Source organism: Dendropsophus ebraccatus, chromosome 2 (assembly GCF_027789765.1).
Source record: "Dendropsophus ebraccatus isolate aDenEbr1 chromosome 2, aDenEbr1.pat, whole genome shotgun sequence".
NCBI classification, from domain to species: Eukaryota; Metazoa; Chordata; class Amphibia; order Anura; family Hylidae; genus Dendropsophus; species Dendropsophus ebraccatus.
Window position 1 is genome coordinate 40,779,270 of NC_091455.1, and position 22,910 is coordinate 40,802,179.

The window sequence follows — 22,910 nt, forward strand, 5'->3', positions numbered from 1 at the left end:
AGCTACCATAGAGGGAGGGTAGGCAGTTGCTATGGGGCCTGTGCAGGAGGGGGGCCCGGGGGAGAAGGTAACAGTGTGTGTTGTTTTGCTTAACCCCTCATGTACGGCAGTGTGTAAGTGACCCAATGTTTACTTACATGCTGCAGCACAAAAAAAGGGTTAACAAGCAGAAGACAGAGAGCTCTGCTTCACTGCACTGATAACCTCTGACCTCTGTTCTCCAGCTGGCAATCAAGTGGGAAAGGAAAATGTGCAGAGCTCCCTGCAGAGGTCAGGGGTTATCAGTGCAAAAGCAGTAAAGCAGACATATATATATGCAGTGCTTTGTGTTGTGCGTAGGGGAGGGGGCCCTTAAAAAGTTTTGCTTTGGTGCCCCGTGAATCCTAGCTACGCCCCTGAGTAGGTGGGAAAAGTCTGGTTTCCTTATATACTATGCCAAAAGTACATGAAAAATAGTCAGGTCCTGAGTCCTCTCAGTGGACACCTCTCAGTACATCCGGAGGAATGCCGCAAATCACCGGCAAATCAAATTTTTTGTGATGTTTTTTTAATCATTTTGCAATTTTTTTATATTATATTTATATTTATATTATAAAATAATCCTAAAAATCTGGCAGTTTTTATTCCCACCACTAGGTCTGTATTTTTATTGGGTATGGTATTTAACACTATTAGGAAAAAAACATTTTACGATAAAATGTTTAAAAAAATCTTTCTTACCTCTGCAGGGTAATCTTTACCATCCACTTTATGCTCTGCACCATAACTGTCACATGGTCCCCAGTGAAAATGTAATTGCCGCAGTCTGTAGCTGCCATGCAGGGGTCCACCTCTTATTACTGGCAAAAAAAAAAAAGTCTCCAATTTGGAAATTGCTATATAGATCTTTTAATTTAAGGCCCTATTCCACGGAATGAATGACGTTCGTATTCGGCCGATATCGGCCGCTACCAACGATAATCGTCCCGTGGAATAGAGTGTAACGATCAGCCGACATCGTTCATGTCGGCTGATCGTTGCAGTCGCTTGTTTTCCAACATGTTGAAAAACAAGCGACTGATACAGCAGCGATCTGCTGCCGTCGCTCCGTTGAATAAGAGCATCGGCAGCAGATGCTGCTGTATTCTATGGGCTGCCCGGACGATCAGCGATCCTCCGAACAGCCAACACCCCCCCCCCCCCGCAGCTCCACGCCGCCCTCCCGCACTCACCCGCTCGCCGCAGCCGCGCCGAATAGCGGCGGCAGCGAGCGGGGAACGAGGAGCAAACGAGCGCTGAGAGCGGTGGAATAGGGGCATTACTCTTTCTTACACCAAGTTGTATGTTTTCAAATACCCAGTTCTAAACATCTTTTATTAGGGCTTGGGTCCTTCTATTATTTCACATGAAAATACATGCTGTGAATACACTGACTACTGGTCTTTACTATATTCTTAGATAATATTAGAAGGTATAGGGGCACACTTCATTAAAAGGGTATTCCAGCGTAAATCTTTTTTTTTTTTTTTTTTTCAAATCAACTGGTTTCTGAAAGTTATATAGATTTGTAATTTACTTCTATTTAAAACTCTCAAGTATCTCCATACTTATCAGCTGCTGTATGTCCTGCAGGAGGTGGTGTATTCTTTTCAGTCTTACACAGTGCCCTCCCTGCCACCCCTGTCCATTTTAGGAACTGTCCAGAGCAGGAGAGGTTTTCTATGGGGATTTGCTACTGCTCTAGACAGTTCCTGTCTCAGACAGAGGTGGCAGGAAAGAGCTGTGTCAGGCTGGGAAGAATACACCCCTTCCTGAAGGACATACAGCAGCTGATAATTGAAGACTGGAAGACTAAAAACTAAGTAAATAACAACTCTATATAACTTTCTGAAACCAGTTGATCTGAAAGAAAAAGATTTTTACCTGAGTACCCCTTTAAAGCGACTCTGTACCTTCGGATAGCTGCTTTTAATCCAAGATCTGTCCTGCGGTCCATTCGGCAGGTGATGCAGTTATTGTTCTAAAAACAACTTTTAATCCTGCAGCGCTGTGTCTAACGGCCGGGGCTTACATTTGTATATGCATTAGGCTGGCACCACCTCTCTGTCCTTCCTCCCCACCCTCCTCATCATTAGGAATGCTCCAGGCAGATTGCTTCCTATTCCCCATCTGTGTGTATAATGAACATGGGCTGGATTGTTAAGACACCTGTGCAAAGCTCAAACAGCAGTAAATGTTCCTGGATCATTCCTAATGATGAGGAGGGTGAGGAGGAAGGACAGAGAGGGTGTGCCAGCCTAATGCATATACAAATGTAAGCCCCGGCCGTTAGACACAGCGCTGCAGGATTAAAAGTTGTTTTTAGAACAATAACTGCATCACCTGGCGAACGGACCACAGGACAGATCTTGGATTAAAAGCAGCTATCCGAAGGTACAAGTGGTTTGGGGGGGTCAGATTGTGGGTACAGAGTCGCTTTAAGAAGGAAAACTGCACAAAGTTATCAACTTTTATAAAAATTCATACATTTCTAGAAGGAATAAAAAAGCAGAATGGCACAAAGAAGAACTGCAAGAGAATAGACTCCAGGATTTGGTATTCATGGAGAATGTAAGTACTCATTCAGACATATCAAAAGAGATGGCAGGTCCTGGAAACATGAACCAATATGAATCCAAACACTGATGAAAATATAGAGTGGAAAATGTTGATGGAGCCACTTAGATGTAATGTTTGCAAGTGCCTATAAATGAGACTATCTGACCAATAAGAAGAACATGATCCTGAAGGACATGGTCACATGCTCCTCCATGTCGGCCATCTTGTAGACAGACTCACCGCACAACAGGGCAGCACAGCCTGGAGGAATGGAGTCTGATTCTAGCTCTTTGAGGTACACAGGAAACTGCTGTCAGTAAATACTATGAGTACATGAGAACTAATACTGTACACTGAACTATTTTACTATAAAGTGGCCAACCCCTTTAACCCCTAGACGACCCAGGGCGTATAGTTACGCCATGGAAGTCTGTCCCCAGACGACCTAGGGCGTAACTGTACGCCCTGGGTGTTTCTCCCGCTATGAAGCGCGCTCCGGAGCGGAGCGCGCTTCATAGCAGGTGGGGGCCGGCTGCAGTGAGCAGCCGGGACCTCACCGGTAATGACACGCTGCAGCGATCGCGCTGCCGCGTGTCATTAACCCCTTAAACGCCGCGACCGCGGCGTTTAAGTGTAAGTGACAGGGGGAGTCCCCTGTCACTTACCAATCGGGACAAATCTTCACAAATATGGTATTAATAAAAACTAGAGATCATGGCGGAAAAAATGACACCCCATACAGCCCCGTAGGTGAAAAAATAAAAACGTTATAAGCGTCACAATAGTCCATTTTATTTATAATTAATTGCCAAAAAAAAGGATTTCATTTAAAAAAAATATATAACATTAGAGAATCTGTGTAACCTGCATATGGTTGTGTTCAGACTGACCTATAGAATAATTGTATCATGTCGCTGTTACCATATAGTGCATTACGTAGACACAGGAACCCCCCAAGCGTTACCATATTGCATTCTTTCTTACGATTTCACCTATTTATATCTTCATAAATAATATATTTGGGATTCCATCATACATGTTATGGTAAAATGAAAGACGCCATTACAAAGTACAACTATTCCTGTAACAAATAAGCCCTTACATGGCCTGTAGATAAAAAACTGAAAGTGCTGGAGCTCTTAGAAGGGGAGGAGGGAAAAACGGAAACACTAAGATCAAAATTTGCGCGGTCCACTGGGTCATTTTGGGCCTGGTCCTCAAAGGGTTAATAGATCTATGAAAGACTACGACTACAAAATGTATGGCACTGTGACTGGTAAACAATGAAAAAGGGTGCAGCACTCATCGCAGTGTCCCTTCAGCCAGTTGATGGTGTTGTGTGGCGGCCATCCCTCATGATATTGATTGCTTTTCCTGACTATAGACCATTAATACAAAAGTGCCTGAATTACCCTTTCAGAAAGGTGAATTATCTCTACTGTAGATCCGGTATCGGAGATGTCTTTTTTTTTTTAATTATTATTATTATTATTATCTTTATTTATAAATTTTTATGTACTAAAAACCAAAACAATAAAAGTCCCAAATAAAAAAAAGCAACAATATACATAGAGAGGATCACCATATTGAGATTAATACAATCAATCAGTCAATCCATCAAGTAATATCAAATCCCCATAAATCGAAGCTAATGGCCGGGCATCATAAATAACAACATTCAAAATAACCTGTCCAATCTCTACATAAATTACAAATAACCATACTGTGGGCCGATGTGAGTGAACCCCGTCCCTATCAACGAATCCTCCAAAATATTTTACTATAGAGTCAATCTGGAACCATATCTACGGAATCAAGCTGAGAGCCCCTGCAGACCCCGAGAAGGCGACATGGACCAGCCAACCTCGATACGACTATCCACCAAGAAGAGAGGACCCAACCTCCAATCAAAGATATTTGAAGAGAAAAGAGAACAAAAAAGAAAAACAACAAACAGGAATCCCCTATTTACATTTTAGGTCTTTTTTCACTTTTCTGTTTTTTTTCCTTTCTCAATTAATAGGAACTCATAACTCCGCTCGGTGAGCCGCTGTTGTCTACAACTACCACACAGCTCATCTGCTAGATGCGTCCATAGAGACCCGGATTTCACATGGCACTCGGGATCTATCTCAATACCCCTTGTCCCATTATTACTCCCCTGGTCTCCTGTTGAACAGTGAGCATGTGTATTTATATAGATAACTCAATGACAAGAGCAGACCATCAACTTTCATCCCCTATGGGGAAACTTCCAGCCTTGGGAAATACTCCTTAAATCACCCTTTTAAAAGAAGCAAGCAACCACAAAAAGGAAAAAAAGAAAAAAACACAATTAAAAAAACATACCAATGCAAAAAGAAAAAGAAGATTAAAGAAAAAGAAAAAAGGGACAAAAGAGAAAAGGTCTCTCTCAATTCTTGGTGGGTCCCACCAATAACAAACCAGTCAGATAGCACCCTATCGACACCACACGGTAAACTCGTCAACCCATCTCCCGTATACTACATCACAAATGACTATGTTGACTCCTAAATTCACTCCTAACTTCTCTAGGACAGAGGTCCCTCCGATCGGCCCACAGATCACAGAGTTTAAACGAAAATTAAACCCCAAACCACAGCTCAAAGAATATCAAATATCACATAAATACTCTCCGCGTATAATATACAATAGAAAATCAAAACATCCCCCCCCCAAACAAAAAAACGAAAAACAAAATAAAACAAATTAAATTAATAATAGGTCTCTTTCTCCTCCCTTCCCCCCCCTACGTACCCCTAGAACCTACTAACTACTAATTCTCATACTCCCCAATCCAACCACCTCCCCCATATTTCGTCAAACATCTCGGATTCTCCTCTCTTCTTTGATTCAAACTGCTCCATCATAATAACATAGCTCATTTCCTTTTTCCAATCCCCGAGAGTTGGTTCACGGGGTATTTTCCATTTCTTTAACCCTTTGAGGACCAGGCCCAAAATGACCCAGTGGACCGCGCAAATTTTGATCTTAGTGTTTCCGTTTTTCCCTCCTCCCCTTCTAAGAGCTCTAGCACTTTCAGTTTTCTATCTACAAGCCATGTAAGTGCTTGTTTTTTACAGGAATAGTTGTACTTTGTAATGGCGTCATTCATTTTACCATAACATGTATGATGGAATTCCAAATATATTATTTATGAAGATATAAATTGGTGAAATCGCAAAAAAGAATGCAATATGGTAACGTTTGGGGGGTTCCTGTGTCTACGTAATGCACTATATGGTAAAAGCGACATGATACCATTACTCTATAGGTCAGTCCGAACACAACCATATGCAGGTTTACGCAGATTCTCTAATGTTATATATTTTTTTTAAATGAAATCCTTTTTTTTGGCAATTAATTATAAATTAAATGGGACTATTGTGACGCTTATAACGGTTTTATTTTTTCACCTACGGGGCTGTATGGGGTGTCATTTTTTCCGCCATGATCTCTAGTTTTTATTAATACCATATTTGTGAAGATCAGACGTTTTGATCACTTTTTATTAATTTTTTTATATATATAATGTAACATAAAATCGGTAATCCGCGCACTTTTTCCCCTCTTTTCGTGTACGCCGTTTACCGGTCGCAATGACGCTTGTTATATTTTAATAGATCGGACAATTACGCACGCTACGGTATATTATATGTTTATCTATTTATTTATTTTTATATGTTTTATTTATATAATGGGAAAAAGGGGTGATTTCAACTTTTATTGGGGGAGGGGTTTTGGGGTAGTGTGTTAGTGTTTTTAACTTTTTTTTTTTTACACATTTGAAGTCCCTTTGGGGGACTTTTACATTCACTACTTGGATTTTTACACTGATGAATGCTATGCCATAGGCATAGCATTGATCAGTGTTATCGGCGCTCTGCTCATTGAGCCTGCCTGTGCAGGCTCAGTGACCAGAGCGCCGATCGGACCCCACGGAGGCCGGTAAGAGACCTCCGGCAGTCCGTTTTACCGATCGGGACCCCCGCAGTCACACTGCAGGGGTCCCGATCGGTAGGTGACAGGGGACTCCCCCTGTCACTTACACTTAAACGCCGCGGCGTTTAAGGAGTTAATGACACGCGGCAGCGCGATCGCTGCAGCGTGTCATTACCGGTGAGGTCCCGGCTGCTGATTGCAGCCGGCCCCCACCTGCTATGAAGCGCGCTCCGCTCCGGAGCGCGCTTCATAGCGGGAGAAACACCCAGGGCGTACAGTTACGCCCTAGGTCGTCTGGGGACAGACTTCCATGGCGTAACTATACGCCCTGGGTCGTCTAAGGGTTAATATACAATTCCTGGCAGCAAACAAGGCCCTATGTAAGACTCTTTTTTTAACTATCGGGCAAGCCACATTCGTAAGATCTCCCAGAAGACACTGCTTAGTATTCCCACATATTTTAATTCCAGTTACCTTAGTTATTTGTTCTATAATATCCCCCCAATACCGATGGAGTTTGGGACATCGCCATAGAAGATGAATTAGGTCTCCCCCCTCACTCTTACATCTATTACATTTATTCGACTGAACTAATTTCATTCTAAATAATTTCACCGGTGTATAGTGCACCCTGTAAATAATAAATAATTGAGATATCCTATGACTGGATCTTAAACTAGTGCTATAAACAGATTCAAACACATAATCCCAATCAACATCCGACCCAGTATGATAAAGTTGTTAACGACACTACATTTAGGGATAAATCGGAGATGTCTTTAATTGCTATGTGATCTCTTACCCAAAAGAGTTATATCGTGTATAAAATAGAAATGTGTCCCTCAACACATTTTCGATCTTGATCAGTCTTGATCTGAACACAGTATGGCAGACAAATACTGCAGATAACATTATCTTACAATGTGAATAATGATTAGCAGGCCTATTTAGTAAAATGATAGAACAATAGCATGTATAGTAGAAGTTGTATGCCGTCTTTTTTACAGTTAATTTGCTATATTGTCTTATTTTCCATTTCATTGCATTCTAAAATTATTGTAATTTGTGAGCTCTTTTCAGATCCTGGCGAATAAAGGAATTTTAAGACATTTATATTTCTTTGAATTTAAAATGGTTTCATTTGTCCACTCATCTTCCATTTGCACCAAAGCAGCACAGAAACTGTTCAAAAAACTGCATAGTTTCAGAAACACTGCCGCCCTATTCCCAATAGCAAAAAAAAAATCACCCCTTTTTGCAACTTTGATAAATTGCTCTTTTACCCATGAAAGCAATGAGGGATATGTAAGTGAACTTAAAGTGACTCGCTTGTACCTTCGGATTGCTGCTTTTAATCCAAGATCTGTCCTGGGGTCAGTTCGGCAGGTAATGCAGTTATTGTCCTAAAAAAATACTTTTAAACTTGCAGCCCTGTGTCTAAACACTGCACATGGGCCTTAAAGGAGTACTCCGACGGCCCACCCCCTCCCCCAAAAAAACACAGACACACACAGAATATATACTTACCTTCCCACCGGTGACAATCACCATTCGAATTTCCAGCAGGCTGCATCCCCGCCATCTTTGGTTGGCATCCTCACTTCCCGGTCCAGGTGCAGTGAACGTGCTTGATCATTAAAGGGGTAGTGAGGCGTTCTTCTTTTTCTGCTTAAGTAACACACATTACAAACTTAAAACTTTGCAATGTGAGTTAATAAGCTGCCCAGCCCTGTTCCACACCTCCCCCCCCCCCCCCCGGAAGTTAAATAAATACATACCAAATTACTGTCGACCCCGTCCTCTTCTCCCTGGTGCCATTTTGGGTCGATGTCGTCACAGCAGGGGGCGGTCCTGGTCTCCTTCCTCTTCGCTGTCTTCCACAGCAGTGAATGGGAGAGGAAAAAGCTGCTGGTGCACATGCGCATCGGCAGCCTTTTCATTGGCTGGAGCGCATCACATGGCTTCCAGCAGGCTAAGCAGCGTCGGGCTGGGCCACCGGAGGATCCTCCGGTAGGCCCCAGCCCCCTACGCTGATGTGGCACACTGACTGGCGGGGAAAGGGCTCCCCGACAGTTATACAGTGCTGCCGCGGGCCCCCCTTGCCGCACTGCTCCCCTCCCGAATCACTCTTGTGACCGCAAGCAGTATTTTGCTTGCGGTCACAAGAGGCCCCCAGCTGATCCTCCGCTCCCCAGAGGTGTCGCACAGCCGTGGCGCACACAGCAGTAAGCTCAGTGTGCGTCAGTGGGGACTTCCAAGGGCGCATGTTGGTGACGCTCTCTGTACCGGAAGTAGAAGTACCAGCCCCAGCGCACACTCAGTTTTCTGCTGTGTGCGCCGCGGCTGTGCGACACCTCCGGGGAGCGGAGCGGCAGCCGGGAAGGAGAGGAGAAGAAGACAGCCGACGGGGGAACGATTTGTTAGGTGAGTTTTTTTCATTTTTTTCTGCTGTGCACAGACGAGGGGGACAACAGGGGGCCATCAATAAGGGGGGGATAACAGAGGAGCCATCTATGGGGGGGGGGCAATAACAGAGGAGCCATCAATAAGGGGGGGATAACAGAGGAGCCATCTATGGGGGGGGGAGCCATCTATGGGGGGGATAACAGGAGCCATCTATAAGGGGGAGGGGGGAACTGAGGAGCCATCTATAGGGGGGGATAATAGAGGAGCCATCTATAAGGGGGGATGACAGAGGAGCCATTTATAAGGGGGGATAACAGAGGAGCCATCTATAAGGGGGGGGGGATAACAGAGAAGCCATCTATAAGGGGGGGGAACAGGAGAGGAGCCAACTACAAGGGGGGGATAACAGAGGAGCCATCTATAGGGGGGGGGCAACTGAGGAGCCATGTATAGGGGGGGAATAACAGAGGAGCCATCTATGGGGGGGGGAGCTGAGGAGCCATCTATAAGGGGGGGGGGGGCAACAGAGGAGCCATGTATGGGGGGGGATAATAGAGGACCCATCTATAGGGGAGGGGGGAATAACAGAGGACCCATCTATAAGGGGGAGGGATAACAGAGGAGCCATTTATAAGGGGGGATAACAGAGGAGCCATCTATAAGGGGGGGGTAACAGAGGAGCCATCTATAAGGGGGGAATAGCAGAGGAGCCATCTATAAGGGGGGCAAGAGAGGAGCCATCTATAAGGGGGGGGTAACGGGAACCATCTATAAGGGGGATAACATGGGGGTCCATCTATAGGGGGACAACAGGGGGCATCTATAAGGGGGATAACAGGGGCCATGTATAAGGGGGATAACGGGGCATCTATAAGAGGGAATACACAGAGGAGAAATCTATAAGGGGACAACAAAGGGGAAACATCTATAAGGGGAATAACATGGGGAGCCATTTATAAGGAGGAATACACAGAGGAGCCATCTAAAAGGAGGCTACATAGAGGGGGGCATATACTATAAGGGATAGACAGAGGGGGACCATCTATAAGGAGGCTACACAGAGGGGGGCATATACTATAGAGGATACACAGAATGGGACCATCTATAAGGAGGCTACACAGAGGGGAGCATATACTATAAGGGGGATCACATAGTGTCAGGGCTACCCACTAAATGAGGGCACAAAGGGGCCAATACAGATGTGCAGTGTGTATAGTAATGAGGATGGTGCCACAGTGAGGAGCCTAATATGTTTGTCTGGCAGATTCTGTGGATTCGTGGCTCGGAGAAGTTCTAATGGCCCAGGGCAGATGGAGAAGATGATGAAAAGGGTAGAACTCTGATCAGAGAAGATGTCCCCTGTAAGTCACTGGATATAACTTCACTGTAATGTATATGGTGTACAGAACCTGTGCAGAGCTGGCTCTACCTATATGTGATTGTATGAGGTGATATTGGTCTTTGTACAGAGGATTTTATTTAGTAGCAACGGTTTAGTCAGTATGTGGTGGTGTTAGTCAGTGTGTGGTGGTATTACTTGTTACTTGTTATCTGGTACTGTGTTTTATTGGTTTTAGTATACAGGATTTGGTCAGAAACAGGTATGGCAGTAATATGTATGGTGATATTTCCTTCCTATATACTGGTATTATTGGCAATATCGGTCTTGGTTTATATATATATATATATATATATATATATATATATATATATATTGTGAGGGGATTAGCTCATGGGATCACCATCTCCTGGGTTAGATGGGCGCTTTTTGGCACAAAACACAGTCCACACCAGCAAGTAAGGTGCAACTGGCCGCAACCAGTTTTATTTTTCTTTGCAGCAGATAAAAGAAACAATAATACAAAAGAAAACCTACGCCGTCTGGCGACTAACTAAACAGTTATCAACTCACTAACCAGAGCTGAGCCTACTGCACAGCTCTCAAACAAAACATGCAGCACTTTGTTACTTACAATGAAGTTTTACCCAGGAGCAGAGAGAGCCATCATCTTCTGTGCTGTCTGCCCTGTTATAGCACACACAGGCTTGCACCTGAGTAACCAGAGTCACTCCCAATACCTGGAGTGGCCAAGTGGAGTAGGAACCCACCCATCTCTCCCCTACTCCAAAGCAGCCAGGCCCTATTTTCTAGTCTTTGCCAAAACCTATAGCAAGGAAACATATTCTCCTTGCTATCCTAACAACCTGCCTGCCTATTTAACACACATATGACAGGAACCTAGGTGAAACATACATTCCATCCACTACTTTGCCCCTGGTCCTGTCCCATATCCTCCCCCCCTGTTTCGACCTTGGGGACGGAACACTCTGTGCCCTTAAACAGTAAACCCTAGATAGGGCATCGGCATTACCCAACTGGCGCCCGGGTCTATGCTCCACTGTAAAGCTGTAGTCCTGCAATGACATAAACCAGTGGGTTACTCGCCTGTTTTTCTCCCGGTTTACACACATCCATTTCAGAGGGGCGTGGTCAGTGACAAGTTTAAATGTTCTTCCAATCAGATAATACCTGAGTGCTTCTAATGCCCACTTTATTGCCAGACACTCTTTTTCGACAATGGAGTACCTTTTCTCATGGTCATTCAACTTTTTACTCAGGTAAACCACAGGATGCTCTTCTCCACCCCTCATTTGGGACAACACCGCTCCTACACCCACATCAGAGGCGTCTGTTTGCACAACGAACTCTGCTCTGAAATCAGGGGTTATTAACACTGGCTGAGCACATAGAGCTTGTTTTAGTCTCTGGAAGGCCTGCTCAGCCTCTGGGGACCATTTAACCATAACTGAATCCTTACCCTTCGTGAGGTCAGTTAAAGGGGCTGCAATGCTGGCAAAATTTTCAATAAAACGCCTGTAGTACCCAGTTAAACCAAGGAATGCCCTGACTTGTTTTTTGTTTAAAGGCTTGGGCCAATTCTGAATAGCCTCAATTTTATTTATTTGAGGCTTGATAATACCTCGCCCAATTGTGTACCCAAGGTATTTGGCCTCTTCCTGTCCTATGGCACACTTTTTTGGGTTTGCTGTCAAACCTGCTTCCCTAATGGAGTTCAGAACCACTTGAACCTTGGCTAAATGACTCTCCCAGTCAGGACTATGTATGATCACATCATCCAGATAGGCTGCTGCATATTTGCGATGTGATCTTAAAATTCTGTCCATCAACCTTAGGAATGTGGCTGGGGCTCCATGTAAACCAAATGGAAGGACCACATACTGATAATGGCCATCAGGAACACTAAAGGCTGTCTTTTCTTTTGCCTCCTCTGTCAGTGGCACCTGCCAGTAACCCTTTGTAAGGTCTAATGTAGTGAAGTACCTAGAGTTACCAAGTCTATCAATTAGCTCATCAACTCGAGGCATTGGATAAGCGTCAAACTTTGACACAGCATTCAACTTTCTAAAGTCGTTACAAAATCTCAACGTGCCATCAGGTTTTGGGATTAGGACTATAGGACTAGACCAGTCACTATGAGACTCCTCTATGACCCCCAACTTTAGCATCATCTGCACCTCCTTTGCAATTGCCTCACGCTTGGCCTCAGGTACTCTGTATGGCTTTTGGTTTACTCTGACCCCTGGTTCTGTAATGACATCATGTTTGATCACATTGGTCCGCCCTGGTAGATCAGAGAACACATCCCTATTTTCCTGTACAAATTCCTTTACTTCCTGAATTTGGGATACTGACAACATTTCTGCAATCTTTACCTCTGGTATCCCGGCCACACAATCTATTTTACATGTACTGTCTGCTAACAATACCTCCCGATCTTTCCATGGTTTAATTAAATTTACATGGTAAATCTGGAACGGTTTACGTTTACCTGGCTGATGAACTCGGTAGTTGACCGCTCCAACCTTTTCCACCACTTCATATGGGCCCTGCCATTTAGCCAAGAACTTACTTTCCACGGTAGGGACAAGGACCAGTACTCTGTCACCTGGGTTGAAGTTTCTTGGCTTTGCAGACCTATTGTAAACCCTGGACTGACTCTCTTGGGCCTGCTGTAAGTGATCTTTAACAATAGGCATAACTTTCTCAATTCTATCCTTCATTTGTGTGATGTGCTCAATAACACTTGTGTATTAAAGTCTTTACAACCCCAACCTCATGGGTGATATTTCCACATGGAGTTTCAAAGGAAACAACAGCAGTGGGATAGTCTTTTGTGTCCCCATGTATGCAGATAACCCCCATATGTTTGCTTTGCCACTTTCTGGTGTCAACCAAACTGGCGTGGACAAGGGTCACCAGGCTGCCGGAGTCCAATAGAGCTTCCACGGAATGTCCTTCCACGACCAGGCTACAAGATTGTCGCTCTGTATTTTGTGAGAGCAAGGCAGAGTAGGCGGGTCTTGCAAACAGTGACTTTCTCCGCCCACTATCACACTCCATAGGCTCATCCACAAGAGGACAATTGGCAGCTACATGTCCCAGCCCTTGACAACGCCAGCAAACAATGTTCTTGACAGTCTGAGGATGTTTAGGGCTAACTGGCCTAAGATGTCTGCCCACAAAGTCTGTCCCCACCCCTCCTTTATGGGCCTCCTTCACCCCCTTATAATTAGGAACAGTCTTACCAGGTTCAGAGGTCTTCTGGTTCCTTGGGGTCGGCCGTGTAGGTGAGGGGTTCTGGAGATGTTCCTCTGTGTTGAGGTACCGCTCCACAAGTGCGACCAGGTGATCCGCATCACTGGACTCCGCTTGTCCCACACAGCGCTGTATACGGACCGGCAGGGCTCGGACAAATCGATCCAGGACCACTCTTTCAACCACCTGGGCTGCCGTGGAGACCTCGGGTTGCAGCCACTTTTTAGCCAGGTGGATTAGGTCATACATTTGTGACCTCACAGGTTTATCCAGATGGAAAGTCCAGGTATGTACCCGCTGGGCTCTGACAGCAGGTGTAACACCTAAGCGAGCAAGAATTTCTGCTTTCAGTTTATGATAAAGTCTTGCATCTGGCTCACCCAAATCAAAGTAGGCTTTCTGAGGTTCTCCACTCAGAAAAGGAGCCACTGTGTCCGCCCATTGGTCCACTGGAAGTTTCTCTCTTTCAGCAGCTCTTTCAAAGATGACCAGGAACGCCTCCACATCGTCCTCTGTAGTCAGTTTCTGCAGAGAGGCTTGCACTCTCCTTGCAGCAGATACAGACTCGGCCTGAACATGAGGACTTTCCGCCAGCAGTTTTATTTGCTCCACCAGATTAGCATTAGTCGCTTTTTGCTCTCTGAAGGCAGTTTGCGTAGACTCTATGAGCAAGCGATTGGTTTCTTGCTGGTTAGGCTAGGTTCCCACTGCGTTTTCAGCATCCGTTTAACGGATCCGTTTTTTTTAACGTCCAGAAAAATAGGGTCAGCAACGTTTTTTGGTCCGTTTTGGTCCGTCAAAAAAAACGGATCCGTTTTTTTTTATAATGGAAGTCAATGGAAAAACGGATGCACACAAATGAATCCGTTTTTTGCAATCCGTTTTTCATGCGTTTTTTGCAAAAAAAGGATGCGTTAAACGGATGCTGAAAACGCAGTGTGAACCTAGCCTTAGCATTGGCTTTCTGCAGCTGAATGTTAGCCTGGATCAGTTGCTTCACCACTTCATCCATATCTGCAGTCTTTGGTTTTGCTACAGCAGCAGCAGACTTAACCCACGACATGCAACTTGCTGAATTTTTGTGCCCGCATCCTCCACCATTTGTGAGGGGATTAGCTCATGGGATCACCATCTTCTGGGTTAGATGGGCGCTTTTTGGCACAAAACACAGTCCACACCAGCAAGTAAGGTGCAACTGGCCGCAACCAGTTTTATTTTTCTTTGCAGCAGATAAAAGAAACAATAATACAAAAGAAAACCTATGCCGTCTGGCGACTAACTAAACAGTTATCAACTCACTAACCAGAGCTGAGCCTACTGCACAGCTCTCAAACAAAACATGCAGCACTTTGTTACTTACAATGAAGTTTTACCCAGGAGCAGAGAGAGCCCTCAACTTCTGTGCTGTCTGCCCTCTTATAGCACACACAGGCTTGCACCTGAGTAACCAGAGTCACTCCCAATACCTGGAGTGGCCAAGTGGAGTAGGAACCCACCCATCTCTCCCCTACTCCAAAGCAGCCAGGCCCTATTTTCTAGTCTTTGCCAAAACCTATAGCAAGGAAACATATTCTCCTTGCTATCCTAACAACCTGCCTGCCTATTTAACACACATATGACAGGAACCTAGGTGAAACATACATTCCATCCACTACTTTGCCCCTGGTCCTGTCACATATCCTCCCCCCCGTTTCTCACATTGCTTCTAATCTTTCCCCCAAGTAACCTCTCACTGTGTCCTTTTGTTCTTGAGCTCAGTTTTTTACTAAAAACACTTCCCTCCTGAACCTTATTTAGTCCTTTAACATACTTAAAGGTTTCAATCATGTCCCCCCTTTCCCTTCTTTCCTCCAGACTATACAGATTCATGTGTATATATTTATATATATATATATATATATATATATATATATATACAGTGTATATATATATATATATATATATATATATATATATATATATATCAATCATTGCTTGGTCATTAGTAACTACACTGTAATCACTTATATAGTGTGCAGAGCCTGTGTACCATTGGGGTCTAAATGGGTCAGTGTATGGATTGCGCTAGTGTACTAACACAGCCCCGCGTGGTAGGTAGGGGTAGATGTTTTTGTTCTATCCCCTATTAGTGATGTTCTGGAGTCACTTCCCTACAGTGAACCCCCACAAATCTATATATTATGATCTTTCACAACGCCTCCAGTGTATAATGCACCTAGGCCCCAACTACAAGAGCTGCAGGCACTACATCTCCCAGCATTTACTGACGGTCTGCAGCCCTGAGGATATGCTGGGCATTGTAGTACAGTGTAGACAGATGTATTACTGGACATTCAGGGCTGATGGTTGTCACCCACAGATTGCAGCCACCAGGAGCCTCGGCACACAGTGATTTATTACAGTGTTGTCCTCTCAGAGACTACAACTCCCAGCATACCCTAAAAGATGTATAAACGTAGGGTGTTCTGAGATTTTCAAAGATACAGATGAAACCAGGAAAGGACGGGGTCAGCATGTTGTGTCTCGCTGGTTCTATATTGGTGGGCCCCAAGGATCATTTCTCTGGTGGGCCCCAGGTTCCCCAGTCCGACACTGAGGCTTAGCCAATCAGGGCTGAGCAAGCTGGAAGCCATGTGATGTGCTGTTGGTTCGCATGTGCACCAGCAGCCTTTTCCTCTCCCATTCACTACTGTGGAAGACAGCGAAGAGGAAGGAGACCAGGCCCGCCCCCTGCTGTGACAACATTGACCCAAGATGGCACCCGGGAGAAGAAGACAGGGTCGACAGTGATTTTGTATGTATACTTTAACTTCCGGTGTGTGTGTGTGTGTGTGTGTGTGTGTGTGTGTGGAACGGGGTCAGGCAGCTTATTAACACACATTACAAAGTTATATAACTTTGTAATGTGTGTTACTTAAGCAAAAAAAGAAAAATGCCGCACTACCCCTTTAATGATCAAGCACATGTGCAGTGTTCAGATAAGTGATGATTAGGAGAGATCCTGCCTGGGGCATTCCTAAGAGGGGCGTTGCATGCCTAGGGCACACACTCTAGGCCACGCCAGTCTTACACAGGTTTCACACAAGTTTAAAAGTTGTTTTTTTAGGACAATAACTGCATCAGCTGCCGAACGGACCCCAGGACAGATCTTGGATTAAAAGCAGCTATCTGACAGTAAAGCGGTTTGGGGGCAGATTGTGAGTACAGAGTCGCTTTAATGCATAGCCCAGCACTTGGTATGTCAATCAAGCCGGATAGAGGATAGAAGCAACCTACACCCTACTTACGAGGCATCAGAAGAGGGAATTAAACACTACCTGTCCGAATTATGTGTCCTACAGCTCTAAGGTACTGGAGAGGGTTTACTTAGCGTAATTTTATTCTATATAATAATAATAATAATAATAACAATTATAATGATAATAGGCAGATAGGCACTAAAGTTATTGACTTGAATATTTTTGTATGTTACCCGATAAAAGAAACTTGAGTGATCAAAGGTCAGGGATATCAAGTGGCAGAGTACAAAATACCGCTGGCACACTGTGCCTAGTTTTATGACGTGTTTGCGACATTTGTAGATCATTATCAAAAATAAAGAACATCGATATTGTTGAGAATGCATGGCTGGCTTGTGGGAAGCATCTAATATTCTCAGTGCGTAAAAGCAGAGTATTAGAGAGCTGGTTTATGATTGAACACAATTCAATTTCAATGCCAAGAACATTCTATCAACAACTTGTGCGGATAATTATCTTCTAATAAACAGCCCGTGCCTTTAATCACATTTTATTGCCTGGTGTTTCTGCTTTGTTCATTGAAGCAGTAAAAGCAAATTTCCTTTAAGAAGGCCGATATGTTGAAATATTAAGCACGGGCTAATCCAAAGTCCAGCATTCTGGGTTAATTCCGGACCATATGCAATCCCATAAACAGTTTACGTATTAACCAAAGAGCAAGAGGTGCAACACTGGACAAGGTAATTATATTCATGTAAAATCACTTTTAGGCCACGTTCACACATTGTTTTTTTTTTATTAACCCCTTTAAGACGAAGCCCATTAATGTTCCTCCTCGCCTTCTAAGAGCCATAGCACTTTCATTTATTTACCTACAGGGCTAGTTGGGGTGTCATTTTTTGCACCTTGATTTCTAGTTTTTATAAATATCATATTGGTCTAAATGAAAAATTTTGATTCATTTTTTTTCTGATATATAATTTTAAAAAATCACCAGCAATCCTGGTGGGTTTTTTTCCTTTACACTGTTCACCGTGCAAGAACAATAATGTTATATTTTAATAGATCAGACACTCACACACACAATATGTAATATGTTTTTGTGGTTTTTTTTTTAAATATTTTTATTTTTATAATGGGCAAGGGGGTATTTTTAAGGGGGGGTTATAAAGGGTGTTTAATACTTAATTATTACACTTTTTTAAACACTTTTAAACAGTTTAAAACATGCAATCAATAGATTGCATATACTGATCTATGCTATGCCATAGCATAGCATAGATGAGTGTTATCGGCGATCTATGTATAGAGCCTGCCTGAGAGCAGACTCTATGCACAGATCGCCAAACCAACGGGACAGTGGTAAGTGGCTTACCCCCACCCATCAGTGCAAGCGATCGAGGTAAGGTATACAAATCACCAATATAACCTTTTTACGGGAAATGCTTATAAAGTGCTTTTTTTCCAGCACTTACTACTTCATCAAGGCTTCACTTCCTTGAAAAAATGGTGATGTCACTCTCTGGATAAAATGGTGATGTCACTTCCTGGATAAAATGGTGATGTCACGACCCAACTTCTAGAGCTGTGTGGGCTCTGGCTGCTGGAGAGGATGATGGCAGGGGGACACTGAGGGACACAGGGCACTGGAGGGACACTGAGCATCCCTCTGCCATCATCCTCTCCAGCAGCCACAGTCTGCACAGCTCTGGGAGTCGGGTCGTGACATCACCATGTTATCCAGGAAGTGAAGCCTTGATGCAGTAGTAAGAGCAGGGAAAAAAACACTTTATGTGCATTTCCCGTAATAAGTGTATATTGGTGATTTGTATAACTTCTGGGGAGCAATACAATACTTTAATAAAAAATTTTACTGGACTTCTCCTTTAAGTCCAATTCGGTTGCGAGTATAGGGACACAATAGTGTCTGACACAGTGCTCTCTGCTGCCATCTCTGTTTGTCTCAGGAACTATCCAGAGCAGTAGCAAATCCCTGCATAAAACCTCTCCTGCTTTGGCCAGTTCTTGTCACAGACAAATCATGTCACTGCTACAGGGCACGTGCATCAAGGGGGCTTGTAGGCCCCTGGCCCTTTAACTATGAGCGTTTGTGATAAATGCTCAGTCAAATGCTGCAGCATCCTGACTAACAGTGGCTGACTTACTAAGCAAGAAGCAAGTGGCATCCTGTCCTTTCAGTCTGTCATTGCACCACCAGCCACAAAAGCCCCCTACCTCATACACATCCTCACCTGGCCCGGCGCAGTCCCCTGGCATTTATTCTCCTAGCCAGTCGGGTGGATGCGTCAGGCCAGGTGAGTATGGGAGGGAGGGGCAGAGACCACCATGTCAGAGTGGAAAGAATACACCACTTCCTGCAGAACATACAGAAGCTGATAAGTACTGGAGGACTTTTTTTCAAGGATTTCTAAAATATAAGTAGTTGACAAATCTGTATAACTTTCTAACACCAGTTTATTTGAAAACTATTTTAAAGTTTTAACCCCCAGGTTTATATGACTGCATAAGCTGCCACTGCCTCCTAGACACACTATAGTGATATATTAGAGGAGATAACTGTCCTCTAAATGTAACATAGTAATATACAATACTGTTAAAATTTAAGGAAAACTAACCTGACTTGTCTTCTGCATCATCAAACTCAACACTGAATGTGTGACCGCTATTCATAATAACTTTGGCAGAGGATGGATCATAGTCAGTGCTGAAAGGTGACAAACTAGGATCATAGACGGCAGCGTTAGTTATGATGTCAATAGGCGACTGACGTTCTCCATTAGCAAGAGGGAACAATTCATGCCACACTTCAGGACCTGCATTCAGAGGGGAAAGCGGGGTTAATTTCTTTAAAAGTTAAACCTGATGGGCCTGGTGCACCCTTGTTCTGACACATTGATGACAAATTTGGAGATCACTTTGGAGATAATCTTGGTCTACTTGTTATATTGATAACATATATTCTGATTAAAGGAGAACTTCGGCAAAATTTTCTATTAAAGAATTGTATTGCCCCCCAAAAGTTATAAAAATCACCAATATACACTTATTACGGGAAATGCTTATAAAGTACTTTTTTCCCTGCACTTAATACTGCATCAAGGCTTCACTTCCTGGATAACATGATGATGTCACTTCCTGGATAACATGGTGATGTCACTTCCTGGATAACATGGTGATGTCACTTCCTAGATAACGTGGTGATGTCACGACCCGACTCCCAGAGCTGTGCGGGCTGTGGCTGCTGGAGAGGATGATGGCAGGGGGACACTGAGGGACACAGAGCACTGGGGGGACACTGAGCATCCCCGGGCCATCATCCTCTCCAGCAGCCACAGCCAGGGGCAGATTAACTTTACCATAGGCCCCAGGCTGTTCACCAAGCCTGGGCTCCCCACCCTACTGTAACTATGGCAGTGCTAGCGTGCTGTTCATAGTAAAAGATAGATAATGTCATAATGCCCTGATTTGTGCAAAATTGTGGCAAAAAAAGCTGTGATTTTTTGCAAATCATGACAGAACTGTAGCCAGGTGACAGTACACCACTTAAAGTATAAGTTTTTTTGGGTGGTCATGGGCCCCCCAGGAGCTCAGGGCCCTGGGCTACCGCCCAAAACTGACCTATAATAATCCGCTACTGGCCACAGCCTGCACAGCTCTGGTAGTCGGGTCGTGACATTACCATTTTATCCAGGAAGTGAAGCCTTGATGCATAAAAACTTTTGCTGGACTTCTCCTTTAAATTAAAGGTGGACACACTATGCTTTGTATAAAATGCGGGTGGTTCCTCAGAATCATATACCCAGGTTGATACCATATTACTCGGCTTGATAATCATGCAGCAAGGACTATATATATCGTTATTGATCTCCATGCATCCCTTGCCTTAAGTGTAAAAAAATAAACTTTATACATACCTGTCCATGTTCTTCGCTTTTCTTCTCGTTTCTGCCCTCTGCCCGCAGCCACCGATGGAACTTCTGAGCCAGTTTCTACAGTGATAGCTCGCTCAGCCAATCACTGGCTGAGACGGGACAGAGCCATGACCAGTGATTGGCTGAGCGGCCTTTCACTGTAGAGACCAACTCTCAGCAACAGCTGTAGTGAGCGGGAGGAGCTAGAAGAACACCAGGAGGGTGAACAGGTGTATATAAAGTTTATTTTTTCTCTTACACATCCATCAGCTGTCGGGGAAACATCACTGTTACATGAAGTGATGCGTGGTCGGCGGCCGATGATTTTTCAACATGTCTAAAGACAACGATCAGACGATGATCAGTCGCTTCTTTAGCTGATCGTTGTCTTTATTACACGGAGCGATAATCTGCTGAATCATCCTGTGAATCAGCTCCGTGTAATAGGGCCTTTAGTCATTCTATGAATTTTATTGATCGATCCCTGGGTCTTCCTACTACTAAACGTGTAGTGCCGTCTCCATATTCTATTCTAACCCATGAATTGCTCTTATGATTGCTGTGGATTTTTATTTACTGTACATTATAAGTTCAGTATGATAAATATCATTTACTATTTTCAACCAACAAGTGTTTCTTATCTTCTGATCAATACATTTGTCTTCCTCAGATTACACCTTGGTAAGAGTTCTTCTTTATTGATTTTTCTGTTATCACTGGAAAGGGTTATGTAATGTAATCACTCTTAGGATAGTGAAGGATAAATACAATGAATGTTATCTGTGGAGCAGGACCTTTTAACCTTCTCTTGCATCATTTTAACCTAGTGATGCCACCAGTTGATGTGATCCTATTGATTGTGCTGCCTGGTTGCTGGAAAAATACAGAGCACTATGTAATGCATCTAAAGAGCTTAAAGGGTATTCCTATATCAACTAATATAGTTATTCTTGCAGGGCCCATCAAAATATTTTTTTTTGCAAATATAATCGTTTCTCCTTCTCCTTCGCTCTTTTCCTCCTAAATCGCAGTACTGCTATAGAAGAAAAGAGGTTCTTAGCATATCATTTGATCAAATAGTGTGTACCATCCCACCATGGTGAGGTGACCCCCGAAAGGTGTGGGCCCTACACTATAGCTATGCCTCCTCTGAGCTAGGAGTTAGCCTATACATTATGGGCATCTAGGATCTTCCATGGATCTTTCATCTACACATCCCCATGGGGAAGCTAAGCAGGAAAAATCATTATTTTATAAATTTTAAGCTCATTATTAACCCCTTAAGGACACGGTGGGATTTGGTCTTTAAGGACCAGGCCAATTTTCATTTTTGCATTTTTGTTTTTTCCTCCTCAACTTCTAAGAACAATAACACTTTTATTTTTTAACCTACAGGGCTGTTTGGGGGTCTAAATTTTTGGACCACAATCTCTAGTTTTAATTGGTACCATATTGGTGTAGATAAGACATTTTGAGCGCTCTTTATTTAATTTTTTTCTGAACAAAAAAATCAGCCATGTCTGGCAATATTTTGCTTCTTTCATTTACTTCGTTCGCCATACAGCAACACTGTTGTTATATTTTAATAGATTGGACAATTACGCAGGCTACAATATAAAATGATTATTTTTAGGTATTTTTAATTGAGATATATATATATATATATATATATATATATACATATACATACACTACCGTTCAAAAGTTTGGGGTCACATTGAAATGTCCTTATTTTTGAAGGAAAAGCACTGTACTTTTCAATGAAGATAACTTTAAACTAGTCCCAACTTTAAACAAATACACTCTATACATTGCTAATGTGGTAAATGACTATTCTAGCTGCAAATGTCTGTTTTTTGGTGCAATATCTACATAGGTGTATAGAGGCCCATTTCCAGCAACTATCACTCCAGTGTTCTAATGGTACAATGTGTTTGCTCATTGGCTCAGAAGGCTAGTTGATGATTAGAAAACCCTTGTGCAATCATGTTCACACATCTGAAAACAGTCTAGCTCGTTACAGAAGCTACAAAACTGACCTTCCTTTGATCAGATTGTGTTTCTGGAGCATCACATTTGTGGAGTCAATTAAACGCTCAAAATGGCCAGAAAAAGAGAACTTTCATCTGAAACTCGACAGTCTATTCTTGTTCTTAGAAATGAAGGCTATTCCAT

At 43.5% G+C, this 22,910-nt stretch overlaps 1 protein-coding gene across 3 annotated transcripts in view; it reads right to left on the reverse strand.

Moving 5' to 3' along the window:
• The window catches only part of LOC138783132 (carbonic anhydrase 13-like), a 51,855-nt gene that overhangs the window by 17,076 nt on the left and 11,869 nt on the right, over positions 1–22,910 (reverse strand). For all 3 annotated transcript variants that reach the window (XM_069957418.1, XM_069957417.1, XM_069957419.1), the window contains 2 exons: positions 19,440–19,637; positions 721–839 (listed from right to left, as the gene is read on the reverse strand). In XM_069957418.1, coding sequence (XP_069813519.1) covers positions 721–839; positions 19,440–19,637 — 317 coding nt within the window. The remainder of the gene's footprint in view (positions 1–720; positions 840–19,439; positions 19,638–22,910) is intronic.